The 18,948-nt window shown below is 46.1% G+C and overlaps 2 protein-coding genes across 15 annotated transcripts in view; both read right to left on the minus strand.

Annotated features, from left to right (window-relative positions):
- ATG7 (autophagy related 7) overlaps positions 1–2,632 on the minus strand; it is a 274,984-nt gene extending 272,352 nt beyond the window's left edge. For 5 of the 9 annotated variants that reach the window (XR_003507793.1, XR_003507795.1, XR_003507794.1 and 2 more), the window contains exon 1: positions 2,563–2,630. The gene's annotated coding sequence lies outside the window, so the exon portion shown is untranslated. The other 4 variants (XM_027523159.1, XM_027523157.1, XM_027523156.1 and 1 more) reach the window with 4 other exon arrangements.
- Positions 2,633–13,967: 11,335 nt separating this feature from the next.
- HRH1 (histamine receptor H1) overlaps positions 13,968–18,948 on the minus strand; it is a 149,845-nt gene continuing 144,864 nt past the window's right edge. For all 6 annotated transcript variants that reach the window (XM_027522619.1, XM_027522615.1, XM_027522616.1 and 3 more), the window contains one exon: positions 13,968–16,862. In XM_027522619.1, coding sequence (XP_027378420.1) covers positions 15,353–16,828 — 1,476 coding nt within the window. In that variant the 5' untranslated portion in view covers positions 16,829–16,862 and the 3' untranslated portion in view covers positions 13,968–15,352. The remainder of the gene's footprint in view (positions 16,863–18,948) is intronic.

Raw genomic sequence — 18,948 nt, forward strand, 5'->3', positions numbered from 1 at the left:
ACCTAGTCAAAGCTATGGTTTTTCCAGTAGTCATGTATGAATGTGACAGTTGAACCATAAAGGCTGAATGCTGAAGAACTGATGCTTTTGAACTGAGGTGTTGGAGAAGACTCTTGAGAGTCCCTTGGACTACAAGGAGATCAAAACAGTCAATCCTAAAGGAAATCAGTCCTGAATATTCATTGGAAGGACTGATGCTGAAGCTGAAACTCCAATACTTTGGCCACCTGATGTGAAGAACTGAATCACTGGAAAAGACACTGACGCTGGGAAAGATTGAAGGCAGAAGGCGATGACAGAGGATGAGACGGTTGGATGGTATCACTGACTCAATGGACACGAGTTTGAGCAAGCTCCAGGAGTTGATGATGGACAAGAAAACCTGGCGTGCTACAGTCTGTGGGGTCACAAAGAGGCGGGCACAACTGAGCAACTGAACTGAACACACAGTGGGGCGTCACTAGAAAAAGCAGGGAGGATCGGGAGAAAGAGAGGAGGAAGGCATCAGAGAATCTTTTTTCCATGAGCAAAAGTGGAAGACAGAGGTCATTCTGACTTCCAAATAAAATCTCTGAGGTCAAGGGTACTGACCAAACTACTTATCATTTTTATCTCCACATAGAGGGTTCATTCTCCATCCTCGACCCCCAAAATCCTGACTCCCCCAGCATCATCCAACCAGTTACCAGTCCAGCGAATCTCACTTCCTTGTCTTTGAACGCACCCACCCCTCTCCATCCCCACAGGTGCTGCCTTGGTTCAGGCCCCCCTCCTCCGGCACCTGGACTACAGCAACGGTGCCCTGCCCGGTCTACCTACAGGTCCTTCCTGCCCACTCTAATAAGCACATCACTGCCTGGCTACTTTAAAAGAGATAAAACCATGGCACAACCCTGCTTAAAATTCCTCAGGGCTCTACCCCTCACACCCACATTTCCAAATAAAGCTTCTTAACATGTCTTAACTTGGCAACAGTAACTGCAGCAGTTTATTGTTCACTGTCCACCAGTGCCAAGTGGTGGAGAAGGCAGTGGCACCCACTCCAGGACTCTTGCCTGAAGGATCCCACGGATGGAGGAGCCTGGTGGGCTGCAGTCCATGGGGTCGCAAAGAGTCAGACACAACTGAGCAATTTCACTTTCACTCTTCACTTTCATGCATTGGAGAGGGAAATGGCAACCCACTCCAGTGTTCTTGCCTGGAGGATCCCAGGGATGGCGGAGCCTGGTGGGCCATCTATGGGGTCGCACAGAGTGGGACACGACTGAAGAGACTTAGCAGGAGCAGCAGCAGTGTCAAGTGGCTAACATCCTCTAATTCACTTCTCACAGCAACCCTAGAAGGTGGGTTAATGTCTGCCCTTTGTTTTTGTTCTGTTTTTTGGGGGGGGGCGGGGCTGGGGTGGGGTTGGGGATGTTTGGCTACGTCATGTGGCTTGTAGGATCTCAGTTCCCTGATCAGGAATTGAACCCCAGTCAAAGCAGTGAAAGCCCAGAATCCTAACCAGTAGGCCACCAGGGAACTCCCTATTTGCTCCTTTTACAGATGAAGAAACTGAAGCTAAGAAAGGGAGTGACCAGCCCAAGCTCACAAACTAGCTCAGTGGCAAAGCCAGACATGGCACACAAGCACCTCAGCTTCCAGAGTCTGTGCTCCTCACGCTGTCGCCCACACAATCCTTCATGATCTGGCTTCCAGAGTTGCCTCTTCCACAACAGAGCATTCCAGCTTGAGTGAACTCCTTGCTGGTCACTCAATGGATAGTCTTCTGTTCATGCCACTCCAAATGTCTGGGATATCGTCCCACCTCACTGCCCTCTTCACCTGACTAATCCTGCTCATCCTTTAGGACCGAAGCCTACTGATGCCTCAGCCTGACCTGCGAGCACCCTAAGTCCGCCAGCAACCCCCTACAACTGTTTCATACTGTAGCGCTATCTCCTTGACTTAAAAAAAAAAATTAACTCGAGGACAGGGATGTGTACCTTACTCACTTTGGTATCCCCAGCTTGCAGAGCAGTGCTAGATGTGCAGCAGCAGCTCGATCAGTATTTACACTTATTCTCTACCATGAGAAACTGGCTGGAACAGAAAAAGGACCTTGCGGTTGCATGTGAGCCCTGTACTCAGCTCCTTAAAAGCGTTTCAACATCATGCCACATGAAGGGAGGAGAGGAGTTGGCCAGAAAAGACGCGCCAGTCACAGCAAAACCGGGCAAAGCCAGGAGAGAGAGCCCAGGCGTGCTTGTCCCCCGTGTGCCCACACAGGATGTTCAGAGCACTCGCTGCCAGGGGACAGGCGGGAATTACTTTGTTAATTAGCAAAAGCTTCCTAGTCGGAAGACCCCGGGCTGAATCAGCCTGAGGGGGACGTGACCGCAGACAGAAGGCGAGAGCCAGAGTCGGTGTGTCTCCCTAGAGGAGGGAGGCCCGCCTCTTGAAGGAGGCTCCTCAGACCCGCCGTGACCCTCGACCTCACCGCCGAGCTCACCCCTCAGGCCCAGGGCTACAGAAACCGACCTCGCAGGACCCCTGTCCTCCTCAACGGCGCGGCTCACTTACCGCCGCCCAACTTCCGGCAACCGCGGCGCTGTCCGCGGCGCGCGTCCCGATGACGCAGTGGCCCCGCCCCCGCAGGCGTGAGGGGGGTGCGCGCATGCGCACAAGGACGCGCTGGTCGGCCCAGTGAAGGAGACCCTAGCACCCGGCGCAGTGGGAGGAACCTGGACCCTGGGAAAGGCGGGTCATCAGGAGGCTGGTCACGCCCCCTTGGGAGAACCGGGGGACAGCCTCTCTATCGGAGGTGGCAATGTGTATATATGGCCGTAGTGATTTGAGAATGACAGGAATTATCACTTCCATTTTCCAGGCAGCATTAAATTTTGTATCACAGGGACCCTTAGGGAGGCACGTGTGGAGAGACAGGCCCTTTTTAATGCATTAAGTGAAGTGAAAGTCGCTTAGTTGGTGCCCGACTCTTTGTGACCCCATGGACTATATACAGTCCATGGAATAATCCAGGCCAGAATACTGGAGTGGGTAGCCTTTCACTTCTCCAGAGGATCTTCTCAGCCAGGGATTGAACCCAGGTCTCCCACGTGGCAGGCAGATTCTCTACCAGCTGAGCCACCAGGGAACCCCAAGAAGACTGGAGTGGGTAGCCTGTCCCTTTTCCAGCGGATCTTCCCAACCCAGGAATCAAATCGGGGTCTCCTGCATTGCAGGTGGATTCTAACCAACTGAGCTATCAGGAAAGCCATTTAGGGCCGGATGAAAGTCAACAGTGACCAACCTCCTCTTTCTAAACCAGGTATTTTTCTCACAGCTTCCTGGTATCAAGGGATAAAGTTGTTCATTCCAAATTGTTTATTGAGAGTATACTATGTTGCAAGCATTGGACAGTGTTAAAGACACAACAGTGAGTGTAAACTTAATCTGACATACAAGGCCAGGACTCTAACGTAACTCTATAGAATACTATTTATTGATTATCTATCATAGTTCCACGGTTTCCCATCTCTAATCATCACAAAGGTACTGCAAGGCAAAAATTATATCATCCCCATTTTACACATGAAAGAACAGAAGATATGAAAAGTTTTGACTTTTTGAAGGTTAAAAATCTTTGGGGCTATGATTCTAGTGGAAACATATTTGACTGCAAAATAAGAAAACAAACTCAGACTTATTTATGTGCTTAGTCACTCAGTCATGTCTGACTCTTTGCCACCCTATGGACTGCAGCCCGCCAGGCTCTTCTGAACATGGGATTCTCCAGGCAAGAATACTCGAGTGGGTTGCATTTCCTGCTCCAAGACTTATTAAGGAGATACTTTATTCAGAAGATTTATTGCAGAGGGTGTGGTGGGGGAGGGGAGGACTAGAGCAGTGGGGACACCACGCCAACCAAAGCTCTGTAGGCTTCTCATTCGGTTCAGTCTCTCAGTCATGTCTGACTCTTGGTGACCCCATGGACCACAGTATGCCAGGCTGCCCTGTCCATTACCAACTCCCAGAGCTTGCGCAAACTCATGTCCATCGAGTCAGTGATGCCATCCAACCATCTCATCCTCTGTTGTCCCCATCTCCTGCCTTCAATCATTCCAGCATCAGAGTCTTTTCCAATGAGTCAGTTCTTTGCATCAGATGACCAAAGTATTGGAGCTTCAGCTTCAGCATCAGTCCTTCCAATGAATATTTCAGACTGATTTCCTTGAGGATTGACTGGTTTGATCTCATTGTAGTACAAGGGACGCTCAAGTCTTCTCCAACACCTCAGTTCAAAAGCATCAATTCTTCAGTGCTTGGCTTTCTGTATAGTCCAACTCTCACATCCATACATGACTACTATGGTTTATACAAAACCATAATTTTGACTATATGAACCTTTGTCAGTAAGTAATGTCTCTGCTCTTTAATATGCTATCTAGATTAGTCATAGTTTTCCTTTCAAAGAGCAAGCATCTTTTAATTTCATGGCTGCAGTCACCATCTGCAGTGATTTTGGAGACCAAGAAAATAAAGTCTCTCACTGTTTCTATTGTTTCCCCATCTATTTGCCATGAAGTGATGGGACCGGATGCCATAATCTTCATTTTTTGAATGTTGAGTTTTAAACCAGCATTTTCACTCTCCTCTTTCACTTTCATCAAGAGGCTCTTTAGGTCCTCTTCACTTTCTGCCAAAAGGGTGGTGTCATCTGCATATGTGAGATTATTGATGTTTCTCCCAGCAGTCTTGATTCCAGCTTGTGCTTCATCCAGCCCAGCGTTTCTCATGATGTACTCTGCATTTAAGTTAAATAAGCAGGGTGACAGTATACATCCTTGATGTACTTCTTTCTCAATTTGGAATCAGTCCATTGTTCCATATCCAGTTCTAACTGTTGCTTCTTGATCTGTATACAGATTTCTCAGGAGGCAGGCCAGGTGGTCTGGTATTCCCATCTCTTTAAGAATTTTCCACAGTTTGTTGTGATCCACACAGTCAAAGGCTTTAGCATAGTCAATGAACCAGAAGTAGATGTTTTTCTGGAAATCTCTTGCTTTTTCTATAACACAACAGATGTTGGCAATTTGATCTTGGTTCCTCTGCCTTTTCTAAATCCAGCTTGAACATCTGGAAGTTCTCGGTTCACGTACAGTTGAAGCCTCACTTGGAGAATTTTGAGCATTGCTTTGCCAGCGTGTGAGATGGGTGCAATCGTGCAGTAGTTTGAGCATTCTGTGGCATTGCCTTTCTTTGGCATTGGAATGCAAACTGACCTTTTCCAGTCCTGTGGCCACTGCCGAGTTTCCCAAATTTGCTGGCATATTGAGTGCAGCACTTTCACAGCATCATCTTTCAGGATTTGAACTAGCTCAACTGGAATTCCATCACCTCCACTAGCTTTTTTCGTAGTGATGCTTCCCAAGGCCCACTTGACTTCACATTCCAGGATGTCTGACTCTAGATAAGTGATCACATTATCATGGTTATCTGGGTCATGAAGATCTTTTTTGTACAGTTCTTCTGTGTATTCTTGCCACCTCTTCTTAATATCTTCTGCTTCTGTTAGGTCCATACCATTTCTGTCCTTTATGGAGCCCATCTTTGCATGAAATTTTCCTTTGGTATCTCTAATTTTCTTGAAGAGATCTCTAGTCTTTCCCATTCTATTGTTTTCCTCTATTTCTTTGTACTGATCACTTAGGAAGGGTTTCTTATCTCTCCTTGCTATTCTTCAGAACTTTGCATTCAGATGGATATATCTTTCCTTTTCTCCTTTGCTTTTCATTTCTCCTCTTTTCTCAGCTATTTGTAAGGCCTCCTTAGACAGCCATTTTGCGTTTCTGCATTTCTTTTTCTTGGGTGTGGTTCTGATCATCACCTCCGGTACAATGTTACAAATCTCTGTCCATAGTTTTTCAGGCACTCTGTCTATCAGATCTAACCCCTTGAATCTGTTTGTCACTTCCACTGTATAATCGTAATGGTTTGATTTAGGTCATGCCTGTATGCTCTAGTGGTTTGCCCTACTTTCTTCAATGTAAGTCTGAATTTGGCAATAAGGAGTTCATGGTCTGAACCACAGTCAGCTCCTAGTCTTGCTTTTGCTGATTGTATAGAGCTTCTCCATCTTCAGCTGTAAAGAATACAATCAGTCTGATTTCCGTATTGACCATCTGGTGATGTCCCTGTGTAGAGTTGTCTCTTGTGTTGTAGGAAGAGGGTGTTTGCTATGACCAGTGCGTTCACTTGACAAAACTTGTTAGCCTTTGTCCTCCTTCGTTTTGTACTCCAAGGCTGAACTTCCTGTTACTCCAGGTATCTCTTGACTTCCTCCTTTTACATTCCAGTCCCTTATAATGAAAAGGACATCTTTTTTTTTGGTGTTAGTTCTAGAAGGTCTTATAGGTCCTCATAGAATGTTCAGCTTCAGCTTCTTCAGCATTAGTGGTTAGAGCATAGACTTGGATCACTGTGATATTGAATAGTTTGCCTTGGAAACAAACCGAGATCATTCTGTCATTTTTGAGATTGCACCCAAGTACTTCATTTCACACTCTTTTGTTGACTATGAGGGCTACTCCATTTCTTCTAAGGGATTCTTGCCCACAGTAGTAGATATAATGGTCATCTGAGTTATATTCACCCATTCCAGTCCATTTTAGTTCACTGATTCCTAAAATGTCGATGTTCACTCTTGCTATCTCCTGTTTGACCACTTCCAATTTACCTGGATTCATGGACCTAACACTCCAGGTTCCTATGCAATATTGTTGTTTATAGCATTGGACTTTACTTTCATCACTAGTCACATCCACAACTGGGGATTGTTTCCACTTTGGCTTCATCTCTTCATTCTTTCTGAAGCTGTTTTTCCACTTATCTCCAGTAGCATATTGGGCACCTACTGACCTGGGGAGTTCATCTTTCAGTATCCCATCTTTTTGCCTTTTCATACTGTTCATGGCATTCTCAAGGCAAGAATACTGAAGTGGTTTGCCATTCCCTTCTCCAGTGGACCACATTTTGTCAGAGCTCTCCACCATGAGCCATCCATCTTGTGTGGCCCTACATGGAATGGCTTATAGTTTCATTGAGTTAGACAAGACTGTGGTCCATGTGATCAGTTTGGTTAGTTTTCTGTGATTGTGGTTTCCACTCTGTCTCCCCTCTGATGGATAAGGATAAGAGGCTTGTGGAAGCTTCCTGATGGTAGGGACTGGCTATGGCGGAAACTGGGTCTTGCTCTGATGGCAGGGCCATGCTCTGTAAATCTTTAATCCAACTTTCTGTTGATTGGTGGGTCTGTGTTCCCTCCCTGTAGTTTGGCCTGAGGCCAAACTATGGTAGGGGTAATGGCAGTAATGGTGACCTGCTTCAAAAGGACTTATGCCAGTACTGCTGTATTCAGTGCCCCTGATCTCATGGCAGGCCACTGTTGACCCACACCTCCACCAGAGACTCCTGGACACTCACAGGCAAGTCTGGCTCAGTGTCTTGTGGGGTCACTGCTCCTTTCTCCTGGGTCCTGGTGCACACAGGGTTTTGTTTTGCCCTCCAAGAGTCTGTTTATCCTGTGGAAGTTCTGTAATCAAATCCCAGTGGCCTTCAAAGTCCAATTCTCTAGGGGGTTCTCAAACCCTTTGCTGGATCTCCAGGCTGGGAATTCTGTTGTGGGCCCTAGAACTTTCCCAGCAGTGTGAGGACTTCTTCAGTGTAATTGTTCTCCAGTGAGTGGGTTGTCTGCTTGGTGGCTCTATGGCGGGGCTCACACTGCGCCTCCCGGGTCTGCTGCACCCAGAGCCCCTGCCCCTGAAGCAGGCCACTGCTGACCTGTGTCTATGCAGGAGACGCTCAAACACTCAAAGGCAGGTCTGCTTCACTCTCTATGGAGTCCCTGCGTCCTTGTGTGCACAAGGTTTTATTTGAGCCCTCTGAGTGTCACTGGTGGGTGTGGGGTTTGATTCTAAATGTGATTTTGCAGGTGTCTCAGGGATTAGGCAAAAAGAGTTTTTCCTTGAAGAGTGAAGAAAGCCAGAAAGAACTAGATGTGGAAGAGTGGGAAGAAAGGGTGGCTTGACTAAACAGTAGTAAGTCAGAGGATGTTTTCGGTTGAGGCCTGCATGTTCGCAGAAGGAGTCATATGCTGACTCAGGCTGTGCGTGTGTGCCACATTGCTTCAGTCATGTCTGACTCTCTGCGACCCCAGGGACTGTAGCCCACCAGGCTCCTCTGTCGGTGGGTTTCTCCAGGCAAGAACACTGCAGTGGTCTGCCATGACCTCCTCCAGGGCATCTTCCCGACCCAGGGATCAAACCCACGTCTCTTATGTCTCCTGCACTGGCAGGCAGATTCTTTACCACTAGGCCACCTGGGAAGCTCACCTTGGGCTGTTGCTGTTCAGTTATTCAGTCGCTAAGTCATGGCTGACTCTTTATGACCCCATGGAATGAAGGATGCCAGACTTCCTTGTCATTCACTATCTCCCAGAGTTTGCTCAAACTCATGTCCATTGAGATGGTGATGCCATCAAACCATCTCATCCTCTGTCACCCCCTTCTCAGAACTTCTGCCTTCAATCTTTCCCAGCATCAGGGTCTTTTCCAATGGGTTGACTCTTTGCATCAGGTGGCCAGAGTGCTGGAGCTTCACTTTCAGCATCAGTCCTTGCAATGAATATTTAGAATTAATTTGCTTTAGGATTGACTGGTTTGATCTCCTTCCAGTGCAAGGGACTCTCAAGAGTCTTCTCCAACAGCACAGTTCAAAAGCATCGTTCTTCAAAAGCATCCAGCCTTCTTCAAGATCCAACTCTTGTATCCCTACATGACTATTGGAAAAAACCATAGCTTTGACTACACAGACTCAGGCTGAGGGCGTGCAAAAATGAAGGAGACTGGAAAAATGAGAGAAGTTTAAAATTTTGTTGACCAGCATTTTGTTCTATTGATCAGTGGAAACAGTACCTCGGGGAATCTTTTATGTGGTAAAGAATAGGAATTCAGAAGCACTGTGTGTCACCTTGCCACAGCTACTGAGTGAAGCAATCAGGAATCTTATGTAGGTCCTATGGGAAGAGGTGTTTCTTTGCAGTAAACCATTTCCAGAGGACAAAAGAGTTGGGAGATTTCTTCACCATCCCTGTTTTTCAAGAGTGCAGGGCTCAGGTAGAAGTCAACGTTATCGTCTCTCTCCACTTTATCCGGCTCCTGTCCTGCCACTGCCTGCTCAAACTGCTTGTGTCGGTCACACTAAACTGATTCTGGTGTTTAAAGCACACTCTGCTCTTTCATGTCTCCATCCCGACAACATCCTCTCTCTTTCTCTTAGGCTCCAAAACACGGTTTTGAAATGTGGTTGAATCTTAGACAAAATGTTAACGGAGAAAGAGTCCATACTGTATCATTCCACGTGCAGAAAGTTCTAGAATCAGCAAAACTAATCTATAGTGACAGAAGTCACTTCAGTGGCTGCCTGGGGCCTAAAGGAGAGCGTTATCTGCAAAGGGACTTGAGAATCTTTCTAAGGTGATACAAGTCTTCTATATCTTGATTGAGATGGAGATGACATGGTTGTACACATCTGTCAAAATGTATTGAGCTCTGCATTTAAAATAGGTGTATTTTACTGTATACATCAGGCTTGCCCAGTGGCTCAGGAGTAAAGAATCCGCCTGCAACGAAGGAGCCACAGGAGATTTGGGTTAGATCCCCGGGTGGGGATGATCCCCTGGAGTAGGAAATGGCAAGCCACTCCAGTATTCTTGTCTGGAGAATCCCATGAATAGAGGAGTCTGGCGGGCTACAGTCCATGGGGTTGCAAAGAGTTGTACACAATTGAAGTGACTGAGCACACATCCATTACTGTATATATTGAATGTAATAAACTTGGTTTTAAAAAAGATAAGTGGAGATGTCACCTTCTAAGTGAAAATGTGCCTAACACCCACCTATCCCTGAGTTTCAGTTAATTAAGCATCTATGAGGCTGAGTTGAATGTAGTTCTTTATAAGATTTCCTCAGCTGGACTTCAAGATCTTTGTAATGAATCCTTTTTTTGGTCTTTTTTTTTAGAGTTTCTGCTCTGCTCACAGTGATTCCTGCTCCTCTGGGAACTGTTGGTCCTCTGCCCATGTTATGCCAACTTGCTCCCACCTCCCTTTGGAGCTGATTGCAGCAGAGGCGGACATGAGACGATTCTTCACTCTGGCTTTAGAGTTTTGAACTGATGCTCAGAGCAAGTAGAAATAGGAATGATTCATGTAAGTCAGTGGCAGCATTCTAGTGGGAATGTCCTCGGATTCTGGTTGATGAGGTTCCAGAAGCTGACTTGACTTGAGCCTTTCAGAAGTGAGGTCATCCCAAGTGCTCCTGGATCCCACAAAACATGCCAGTAGCCATTCACAACGTTTGTTTCTGTCACTTGCAAGCCTGTAGTAGATCCATGGGGTGGAAACCATATCTGACATGACCTCTATTGTCTCCTAAGGCCTGGTCCCAAGGACTGGCCCAAGAAGTGCTCAAAAGCATTTGTTAAATTATTAGATGAGATCTGGGCATCCCACGTAGATGGTCACCTAAGTCACAAATGTGGCCCCCATGTTAGCAGGGAATTGGGGTGAGGCTCAGAGCAGATCCCCCCCTGCTGCCCAGTACTGGGGAGACAGACCACTGGAGCACCAAGATGGTGAGCCTCAAGAAAGAGGCATGACCAGGAGCCATAAAAAGACAGAGAACATTCTCAGACATAGTGGGGCAGCGAGGCCTATTACACTTATTCAAGACCACAGTGATCCAAGTCAGCGTACCTTCATCACTTCTCTTACAGCTCAGTTGAGGACATCATACATCCCCACACAATGGGAACCATTGCACAACCTAGGTTTTGTAAGCTCAAGAAACTGTGGCATGATGTGCTGGCCATGTAGGTCTTAGCAGCGTTGTTTCCTTACGGCTCTTCACGTGCATCACAGCCAGGACAGCCCAGAATCTTCCTCGTCTTGCTCTTGAGACTTATGTTTCTCTCCTAGAAGACCCATCTTCAAAAGAGAGACAAGCAATCTTCTGCCAAGCAAATGACCGATTTATCAAATGGCCAAATCTGGAGACTCGTGGATTTTTCTGAATGGACATTTTATAAGTGTAAGCAGATAGGAAGGAGGTCTCCAGAGAAAGAGAACCAGGCATTGGTTTCTTGACATAAGAGAAGCTATTTTTGGCCTTAGTCATTTTGTGATCTGAGCCTGGCCACAGTGCTTATCATTGAACAGGTCTCAGTAATTAATGATCTTAAGGGAACAACAGCAGCAAAAAAAAAAAAAAAAAAAAAACCCTGCAGGAACACCTTGACTGTTATCAAGCAAGAGAAGTAATGATAAGCAGAAATAATACCTGTTGTAAAGACTCCCAGATCTGTTTCAATGGTAAATACTAGCCTGAAGCACTTTCTTGAGTTGCTTTGCAGAATTTAATTTGCAACCCCTGCAATCCCCCCCTACCCCGCCCCACCCCACGCCTTAGGATCTCAGTCACCAGATCAATTGCAACCTGAAGGATGATGATGTTGACCTTTTCTGATTCTTGTGACTTCAATCAACACCCCAGCTCCTTCATGAATATGCAAACAACCCTAGCTTAAATCTTCCCCAATTTTGCTGTTGGGGAGACAACTGCTTTGGGAAAGATCTCTGGTGTTCTCCTTACAATGAGGAATAAATACTTATTCTGCAAAGAATAAATTCTTCCTTTTCCTGCTCTTGGGTTTGGTTGTGTCTTTTGGCTCAACATGCACCAAAAGGCAAACCCAGCCTTTGCAGTAACATTAACATAGCAATGTTGAAAGTTTATGGCAATTTCTACTGGATGGAATGGCTTTGCAAGCTTTTATAGATTCATATGATGATGTAATTGATGGTTTTCATATTGCCTTCAGACTACAAAGAAAGCTGATCGCAAAGAATTGATGTGTTTGAACTGTGGTGCTGGAGAAGACTCTTGAGAGTCCTTTGGACTGCAAGCAGATCCAACCAGTCCATCCTAAAGGAAATCAGTCCTGACTATTCATTGGAAGGACTGATGCTGAAGCTGAAACTCCAATATTTTGGCCACCTGACGTAAAGAACTTACTCATTGGAAAAGACCCTGATGCTGAGAAAGACTGAAAGTGGGAGGAGAAGGGGACAACAAAGGATGAGATGGTTGGACGGCATCACTGACTCGATGAACATGAGTTTGAGCAAGCTCCGGGAGTTGGTGATGGACAGGGAAGCCTGGTGTGCTGCAGTCCGTGGGGTCGCAAAGAGTCGGATACAACTGAGCGACTGAACTGAATTGAACTGAAGGATGAAAATAAATGCTAAGGGTGGGTTTATTCTTCCTTTGAATATATTTAAACTATGAACACATTAGTGAAGAATATATTCTTTTATCCCCTCCCCTTTTAGTATAAAATAAGCCTGAATTCTAACTCAGGGAAGACAATTCTTTGGGACACTAGTCCACCTTCTTTTTGGTCCATTGGTTTTCAAAGTAAAGTCAGTATTCTTTGCTCAAACAACTCATCTCTTGATTTACTGGCCTGTCATGCGGGAGCAGTAGGAGCTTGGACTCAGTAACACCCCCACCTCCCCTGGTTTCCTCGTGTTTTCTCCCATCATTCTCCCCTCTTCACCTGCAGTCTCTTCACCTCTATCGCTCCCCTCTCTGCCACTTGGCCTCTCCCTGCAATAGCAGTGATCTGGGGACAAAGCATATGGAACCTTCCTCAACATGCAGCAGTGAGGAAAAACAAATGTCTGTCACTCTAACTTAACAACTTGAGAAAACTGCTCTTAAAAAACTCATCCAACACGCATTGTTGTAAACCCTGTAAATTGTTAAAAAGAAGCCAATGTTTGGTAAGCTTCGCACACTGGTCAGGGGAGGAATTGACTTCAAGCTCATCAGCTTTAAGTCCATAAAGAGAAACCCAAGGGGGTGGCTTCTTTTTAATCTAAAATGTATAATCAAGTTTTAATCTGTAATCAAGTTCTCTTAACAGCCTTTTCCAAGAAGGCAGTTATTTTTTTATTTGGAGCAGAGAGCCTGGTTTCAACTGGATTTTGTGTAAGCCATCAGCCACTAATTCTTTCCTGAGTGGGCTAAGGCTGAGTTATGTCTGCACGCTCATCCACTGCCTTTCATGAATTCAACAGTTAATTCAATCATACAGAGAGCTGGAGGAAGAACAGGTTGATACCGTGGAAAGGAAGCCCATTCCAGAATCAGGTCTTAGACTCGGTTCTTATTAACCCCTCTGTGCTATGGTTTACCTATTTGTAAAACCACAGAAATCTGCCTCACAAGGTTGTAAAGATTAGATAGAAGTGGTAAAGCATGAAGTATATGCTCAGTATACTTTAAAACTCTGAGTCCCCACTGGGTACCATTTACCCTGCAAGCGCCATAAACACCATACACAGTAATGCATGGAACCTTGTTTTTTATGCAGCGGCAGATTATCCTGACCATTTTTGTTCTTGTCAGATTCAAATCCAGATCTTGTTGACCACGGTCTGAACTTGTAACCACTTGGCTTCACTAGGTGCTTCAACTGTTCACCAATATCGGGAATGGGCACTTAGCCATTTGTCTTTGTGGGGTGTGTCTCTAGAAAGACTTTAAAGTGCTCCTTGGTCCAGAGGGGACCAGGAAGCAACTCTTCTGGTTTCTGACATGGAAACAGACCAGGATAACCCAAAACAGGATAAAAGTCTCTGGCTTCCTCCAGTTTTGAAGGAGAAGAGCTTTGGGAGGTGCAAAGTAGAGAGGGAAGCTTGTTGTAAAAAGTAAGTCCTTTTCTAAAGACATTTACAAATATGACCAGAAACCAAAGGGAAACCTTGTATCAAATCTTGTACCATTTAACATTACATTTCAGTACATCTTCTTAAGTCCAAGAGACTCAGAAAGGCAGAATTAAATCAATCAACCTTATAACAGTATAGCTTCAAAGATCATATTTTAGTAGGTAAAAATCTCTCATTTTAACAGATCATGCAAACAGGAACACGAGACATAAAACACCAGCTTGTACAGACACTCCCACTGGCTACATGTATTACAGTTTAACATCCAGTTTTAGCATATAAATCACAACCAGATTGCAACATAAACACCAGCTAAAACTGCCTGTTCCCATTCCTTTGTAAGTTTTGACTTAAAAAGTATGACCATAAAAGTACATGATGATGTTTCTTGGATAAACACAGCAGAATTCCCAGATGAAAAAGTATACTGTTCCTTCTTCAAGTATCACCTCTGTGGCCACATTCTATGTCAGCTGTTCTTCCTCTCAATATACTCCTGTGAACTGCCACCACTGTCAGGCATTATGAATGTGTGTGTGTGTGTGTGTGTGTGTATACTGAATAGAACAAATTTTTGCCTTTTGGAGAAAATGTGTTACAGTGAGTTGAAGCCACAGGATGTTTGCTCCAGCTTTCTTATAACTAGTTGTGTGATCTCAGGTCCCTTCTTGCACCTCGCTGTTCCTCCTTTGCTTTTCTCATAACACCATTCTCCTGTTGTGGGGTGTCATGGGGCTTAAATGACATCAACGTGGCACAGCCCTCAAGCAATTGGCTTTCTTCTCCCCACTCCTCTTTTTTCGTTTCTAATATACAACCATCTAAAAAATATTCCTTTTCTCTTTGAGGGAGGCATTTAACCTCTTCTTTAATAGGAGAATGGAATTTGGGTTTGAAAATGATGGATGTGCAGACTGCATCATTTCCCATCAACTCTTAAGATATGCATGAGTGAGAAATAATACAGTGGAATCAGCCATGGTGGTTCAGGCACTGGATCTGGAGAAAGCTGCAAAAGAGGCTCAGAAGAGAGGTGTTCTGAGATGTGGCAGTCACAGTGGAGTAGCTGTCCTGCCTTTCAAGGTGACCCCGGTCAGGGACAGCATCTATCTGCATGTCTAAGGTCTCTGCTCCACAGACGTGGAGCTCCATTTGAAGAAGGCTCCAGAGTTCCACTGGAACTCTACCCACAGGTCCCTTGAGTCGCCCAATAATTTGAGTGTGAAAGCTGGAATTAGAGTGTGAGCCTGAGGCCCCCACATTCCCGAGAAACAGGAGAGCTTGGACAGATCTGAGTCTCTTGCAAACATTCGGCTCTCAGAGTACAATCTCTCTGCTGACCACCACCATCTGCTGTTCTTCCCACTGCGCCTACGAACCTTCGAAACTCCCCAGCCCCTAAGACCATTCTTCCGACTCCAGAAGGCCCAGGTGCCTGGCAACGCAACAGGCTTCCTCCTTCACTTCCTTCAGGGACATCAGTAAGCGTCACTTGGCTGCATCCCCTGGGAGTCTCTCCTAGGAACGAATGTGCAGAATTTTTTTGAAGGTCTTCTTGAAGTTCTCATTGCACAAGGGGTAGATGAGGGGGTTCAGCGTGGAGTTGATGTAGCCCAGCCAGATGGTGAACATGTGCACATGCTGGTTGCAGCAGCTCTCACAGAAGGCAATGACCATGAAGAAGATGAAGTAAGGAATCCAGCAGATGATGAAGGCCGCCATGATAAAACCCAACTGCTTGGCGGCCTTCCGCTCTCGGTTCATGTGCAAGCCAGACACGTACTGTCTCGAATGTGAGCGGAGCCTCTTCCAAGTGAACTTGATGTACTCCAGGCCTGTGCTAGACTCGCTTCGCGACTTGCCTTTCGCCGGTGCCGGCTCTGCGGGGGTGTCCGAGTCTGTCCGGGAGAAGGACTGGCTGTCACCTAGGATCTGATCCTCTAAGGCCTCCTTAGCCCCAGGCATGCTCAGGCCCTGCTCACCCATCTCAAGCTGGTTCTGGCTCTGGTTGATGGCTGCGTAGCCCCTGCCACTCCCCTCTGCCTCCGGCTGCGCCTGCACAGTGTCAAGCGGGAAGCAGTAGAATTTGCCCAGTTCTCCATCCTTCTCTTCCTTCTCTTGGCTGAAGACACCTGGAGATGTCACCTCTTTTGGCTCTTGAGATGGTGGCTTCAAGACAGGTCCACCCCCGGTGTCTTTTGGCTTCCTTTTCAGAACCTCCCAGGGGGACTCCTTCCCCGGTTTCTTAGCGCCCACCTGGAGGTTCTCCGGCTTCATCTTCATGTCAGAGAAGGAGGGGAAGGACCCGTTGATGAGCTCCCGGTGCTGGCAGTGCTGCCGCACAGCCTTGTAGATCTTGGCATAGAACCAGAGCATGAGCAAGGTGGGCAAGTAGAAGTTGATGATGGCGGTCATGACTTTGAACCACGTGACGTTGTAGAAGTCCGTCTCACACTTGTCCTCCCGGGGCTCTGGGGTCTTTGGCTGGAAGTGACGCCAGCCCAGAATGGGGATAATCCACAGGAAGGAGAGAAACCAGGCGGCTAGGATGGTGATGGATGCTCGGGTCTTGGTACGATACCGCAGGTACTTGAGGGGCTGCTGCACAGAACGGTAGCGGTCAATGCACAAGATGAAGACGCTGAAAATGGATGCCGTGCTGGCCACATAGTCCATGGAAAGCCAGAAGAGGCAGAGAGGACGCCCCAGGGACCACCTAGACATGAGGAGGTAGAGGATGTTCATGGGCATGACGACCACCCCCACGATCAGGTCGGCCACTGAGAGGCTGACGATGTAGAGGTTCCCCACGGTGTGTAGTTTCCGCTCGCTGCGCACAGCATACAGGACCAGCAGGTTGAGTCCCACTGTGACCAAGGAGATGGTGCTCAGGACCACCACCAGGGGCGTCAGCTGGGCATTGTTGGCAGGGGCAGTCTTATTCCCCTCACACATCTTGTCTTCGAAGACGCAGGAGGAGTTGGGACAGGTCATTGGCACAAGTGTAGCCTCCAGCTACGGCTCACTCCTGGGGGGAAAGACACAAGGATTCAGGTCAGAGGTCCCGTGATCAGTAGCATCACTCAGCACTGTCACAGGCATCAAACCATGGTTGTGTGCGATCAGGATGATAGACACTGCTGGTTACCTGCAGCCTGTACCCCCTGCCTCCTTAGCCATCCCCTCCTTCCTTCAATCATTGACTATTCATTGCATCGCTGAGCACTGTACTGGGTGCTGGGAATACAGCAGTGAACAAAGCAAAAACCTCTGTCCTCAAAGAGCTCACATTCTAGTGCAGGGGCATGGGCTAAAACGAGGTGAGGTTTGTACAAGTCCCCTGTTGCACACACGTGCTGGGAGGTGGGTTGCATCATGATTGGTCTAAGCTGCATATGGTGCCGTTGTTTCTCTTTGCCAGTGGCTGGTCTGGGAGTGGGTGTGAGATGTGCCTCTGGCTGACGAGGTAGATGGGGCAGTCTCATGGCAGAGTTGGGGATCTGGAAAAGTTCTTCCTCTCTGACAAATGAGCAACATGAATACAAGGGTGTTTCCTACTCGCCCACTTCTTTGTGATAGGAAGTGATGCATGGAGCAATGGCAATCATCTTGGGGCCATCAGGGAAACACCAAGAAAACCACTGAGATGCCAACTCAGAGTCTAGTTGTTACTGAGCTGCTGAGCTGACCCTGGAGTCTTCTTCCACCAGGCTGGTTATTATGAGAAGTACTTCAATATCTTTTTTGCTTAAGTCACTGTTGTGAGAGTTTTTACTTGCATCTAAAGCACTGCTAACCAATATAAGGGAGGGTTACCAGGGCACACAAAGCATGAAATAAATGTAGAAAATCTGCTTAGATGAATGGTTCTCAAATCGGAATAGGATTATGTTGTCTGAGAAAGCATTTTTATCATTTCACTTTTATATTTGAATTTTTTTTTCATTACATAAACTATGCAAAGTAATATGTAACACACCCTCTGCTGGGGGACTATACTGAGAACAGACTGCCACAGCTGATCCTCAACTGGGGTGGAGGTCACAGTTGGTATTAAAACTTACAGAAGGTGTTGTTAGATTTTTATATCAATCAAAAAGTGGTATGAGTTTAAGGAAAACTGAGAAATACTAACAGCGTAAATGTCTCTTGATAATTCAGCAAAAAACATTTCTACATTAAGGCAACACCAGATAAATTCTTGGCTAGACAGCTATATTCTTATGACTTTTAAAGATAAAAAGCAAAACCCAGTCCCAAACAAATGGACCTAATTAAATTTGAATTCTTTTGCACAGCAAAAGGATCTATGGACAAAATGGAAAGACAGTCTACCGAATGGGAGAAGATATTTGCAAATGATATGACTGACAAAGAGGTGAATATTGAATATATACAAACAGCTCATATAACTCAACATCGGAAACACACACACACACACACACACAAAACCAAAGAACCTGATTAACAAATGGACAGAAGACCCTAATGGACATTTCTCCAAAGAGGACATGCAGATGGCCAAGTAGCACATGAGAAGATGCTCCACAGCACTAATCATGAGGGAAATAAATGTGAGTCAAAACCACAATGATACGTCACCTCATATCTGTCAGATGGCTATCAGCAAAAAGAACACAAATAATGTCGGTAAGGATGTAGAGAAATGGGCAACCTTATACACTGTTGGTAAGAATGTAAATTTGTATAACCATTATCGAGAACAGTATGGAGGTGCCTTAAAAAAACTAATGTGACCCAGCAGTTCCGCATCTGGGTGTACATCTGACAAAAACAAAACACTAACTCAGAAAGACGCATCTACCCCAACGTTCGCTGCAGTGTTATTTACAACTGCCAAGATACTGGAGCAACCTAAGTGTCCATCAACAAATGAATCGAGAAGACTGTCGCATATTATATATGTATGCACAGTGGAATACTACTCGGCCATAATGAATAAAAGTTGCCATCTGCAACAACACAGATGGACTTAGAACGTATTACGCTTAGTGAACAACCTCAGATATGCAGACGATACCACTCTATTGACAAAAAGCAAAGAGGAACTAAACAGCATTTTGATGAGGGTGAAAGAGAAGAGTGAAAAAGCT

Source organism: Bos indicus x Bos taurus, chromosome 22 (assembly GCF_003369695.1).
Source record: "Bos indicus x Bos taurus breed Angus x Brahman F1 hybrid chromosome 22, Bos_hybrid_MaternalHap_v2.0, whole genome shotgun sequence".
Taxonomy (NCBI): Eukaryota; Metazoa; Chordata; class Mammalia; order Artiodactyla; family Bovidae; genus Bos; species Bos indicus x Bos taurus.